Source organism: Chaetomium globosum, genomic scaffold (assembly GCF_000143365.1).
Source record: "Chaetomium globosum CBS 148.51 scaffold_1 genomic scaffold, whole genome shotgun sequence".
Classification (NCBI taxonomy): Eukaryota; Fungi; Ascomycota; class Sordariomycetes; order Sordariales; family Chaetomiaceae; genus Chaetomium; species Chaetomium globosum.
Window position 1 is genome coordinate 1,561,777 of NT_165976.1, and position 2,770 is coordinate 1,564,546.

The 2,770-nt window shown below is 59.1% G+C and overlaps 2 protein-coding genes across 2 annotated transcripts in view; one reads left to right on the forward strand and one right to left on the reverse strand.

Annotated features, from left to right (window-relative positions):
* Positions 1-475, forward strand: part of CHGG_00523 (uncharacterized protein) — a gene marked incomplete at both ends in the record, with an annotated part of 800 nt that extends 325 nt beyond the window's left edge. Inside the window, one exon of the mRNA XM_001219743.1 lies at positions 61-475. Coding sequence (XP_001219744.1) covers positions 61-475 — 415 coding nt within the window. The remainder of the gene's footprint in view (positions 1-60) is intronic.
* A 562-nt stretch (positions 476-1,037) lies between these two features.
* Positions 1,038-2,770, reverse strand: part of CHGG_00524 (uncharacterized protein) — a gene marked incomplete at both ends in the record, with an annotated part of 2,826 nt that continues 1,093 nt past the window's right edge. Inside the window, one exon of the mRNA XM_001219744.1 lies at positions 1,038-2,666. Within this exon, the coding sequence (XP_001219745.1) occupies positions 1,038-2,666 (1,629 nt within the window). The remainder of the gene's footprint in view (positions 2,667-2,770) is intronic.

Here is a 2,770-nt window from a genome sequence, read left to right on the forward strand (position 1 = left end):
ATTCCCCCCTCCCCCGGTGGTGGAACTGCCCAAACCCCTTCCCCTGGTGCCGACCACCAGCGCGGCTCCCCCTCCTCCTCCTCCCCCTCCGCCGCCGCCGCTCCCCATCGATATCCCCGGGAACGGCGACGGCGGCAACAGCGGCGGCGGCGGCGGTGGCACGACCTACGCGGGCGACATCACCTACTTCGCGCTGGGGCTGGGGTCCTGCGGGTTCGACGACCTCAACAAGGACCACACGCACAACATCGTGGCGGTGTCGGCGCAGCTGATGGGCACCGTGTCCAACGGCAACCCCATGTGCGGCAAGACCATCACCATCAAGGCCAACGGCAAGACCATCCAAGCGCTCGTCCACGACAAGTGCCCCGTCTGCGCCCCCGGCGACATCGACGGCTCCGAGAAGATCTTCTTGGAGCTCTTCGGTTCGCTGGATGCTGGCCGCCAGAAGATCGAGTGGTGGTTCAACGACTAAACGGCCTTTTCCCTAAGTCGTTCGGTCTTTTTTGGCCTTTATTTTGGATGGGCGGAGCCGGGAGGCCGTATCCGGAACCCGGCGGCGACCCGGTCGGCTTGTTTTGGATGATGCATCCAACCGCCCCCCGGGCATTATGATGTGATGCCATTTTTTCGCTTCTGCCTTTACCCGTCACCAGACCATGTATGGGACGAGATATACCCCCTTTTTGTCAGCACAAATACAGAACAACACACTGGCGTCTTGGGCCTGCCTGCTCCAGGCTTGGAGTAAGGAAAAAGGGATAGGGCGCCAATAGATATGCCCTGGTCGATAGATCTTTTTTTTCATGTACTTACTTAGGGCAACCGAGTTTTTTTGAATTGACTGAATAGTTTATTTGGCGTTTGATTAGTTAGCCCAGCGTATTCCACTGGTAGCTGGGACTTGTACCTGCCGCCGTTCTCGTCTCATTTGGTCTCGTTTGCCATGTGTTTATGATTTGTGACAAACACCCTCTCGATGAGATCCACACACCACAAGACATCTGCCTTCATCCATCCACAAATACCACCACAACTCACCGATTCAAACTCAACAACCCCTCAATATACCTCCTCGTATCGACCCCTATCCCCTGCGCCAGCCGACTCGCCCCATCCGTCCACCCGCCCGAGGCACCACCCACATACGACACACTAACACCCCTAACGCCACCAACACCGCCATGGTCACTCGCCCGACGAACAAGGAAGATCTCCTTCCCCACCACCGCCGCGTGCTCGTCGCTCGCATCGTCCGACCCCTCCCCCTCGTCCAGCGACGACGCCGCCTGCTGCTGCTGCTGGACCTCCCCCCCGGTACCCCGCCGCTGTTCAAGAACGCGATTCCAGACGACCCACCACCCGCGGCTGGTCTTGCATGTGCGCTCCAGCGCAGCAAGGTCGCCACGTGAGCCGGCGAACATGTTGAGGATCTGGTTGTGGGTGTTGAGCGCCTCCACGCGCGACCAGGCTGCGGCTGGGGAGGAGGGCAGCGGGGCGAGGATGGTTGAGGGGTTGGGGATGAGGAAGGTGGGGTTGGGGATGTTGGGGATGGTGGAGTGGATTGTGAGGGTGTGGGGGTCGAAGACCAGGTCGTAGATCTCGGACTGGGAGGTGGTGGGGACGCCGAGGTTTGGCTTATCCGGTCGGTAGGCGGTGGAGGTGAGGAGGGGTTTGTGGAGGCGGGTGAGTTGTGAGTGGAGGGATTGAGAGAGCTCGTCCCAGGAGGGGGTGGTTGTGTTGGGCTGGAAGAGGAGGATGTAGATGAAGGGTCTGTGGGCGTAGATGACGGGCCGCAGCTGAGTTGTGTTCGTCTTCTTAGGAGTTTGATTGCTGGGATCGATGCTTGGTGAGCCAACGACGCCCAACTCCCCGCCCTGGCGGCTTTTGGGGTCAAGCTCGACTGTGACAGTCGGCGGGCTAGCGCGTTCCGCCCGTTCTGGGGAGTCTAACTGCTCTGGTTGCTCTGATTCAGTACCTTGCTTGTCGAGTCCGACCAGAAAGAAGCCAGCGTCCGGGTCCTTTGCGGGCTTCTGTGCAGCAGCGTTTTCAGTGTCGGCTGGGTTTGGTGTTGATTCGTCGTCTGCGTCCGAGTTTGTTGCAGGGCTAGCAGTACCCAGAGACCAGTAAGTGCCGTAGCCAAGCTTGAGGTAGCTGAACATTTTGTCCATGCCGCCGTTGGCCTCCCCGGCGTCTGGTAGAGCGCTCTCGGCGGCTTGACCGGGCTGAGCATCCCCATCTTGGATCCCAGGAGCGCCACTTGCTTCCGGCGTTGCAGATTTCGGTTTCGTACTTCTTTGGACCTTCTTTCCATCCCCAGCAGCAGCCACTCTAGCAACGCCCGCTTTCTTACCAACCGTCCTCCTCCTCTTCGTCCGCGCCGCGCCGCCAGCAACTGCGCCATCAAACACACCATACGCACTCTCGCCCCACGTATAAACATCCTCCATCCAACTGGCCACCGCCCTCAGCGACGGTCTCAAGAGCGCCCCAGCCCCCAAGAAAACCAGCCCATCCTCCGGCCCAACCTCCTTCCCCAACCCAAGCCAGCCCTCCCCCTCCCCCACGACAGCCCGCTCCTTCCCCTTCCCTCCACCCTTCCCAACAAAAGTGGGAACCAAAAAACTGCGGGCAAGGGAGGGGAGAGGGGGGCGATCCTGAATTCCCTTAAATAAAAAAAAAAAATAAGCTCTCCAAGGCCCCAGTCCTCCTAAAAAAAAAAACAACAAAAGAAAAACGAAAGGAAAGACAATGATGGAAAAAGAAAAAC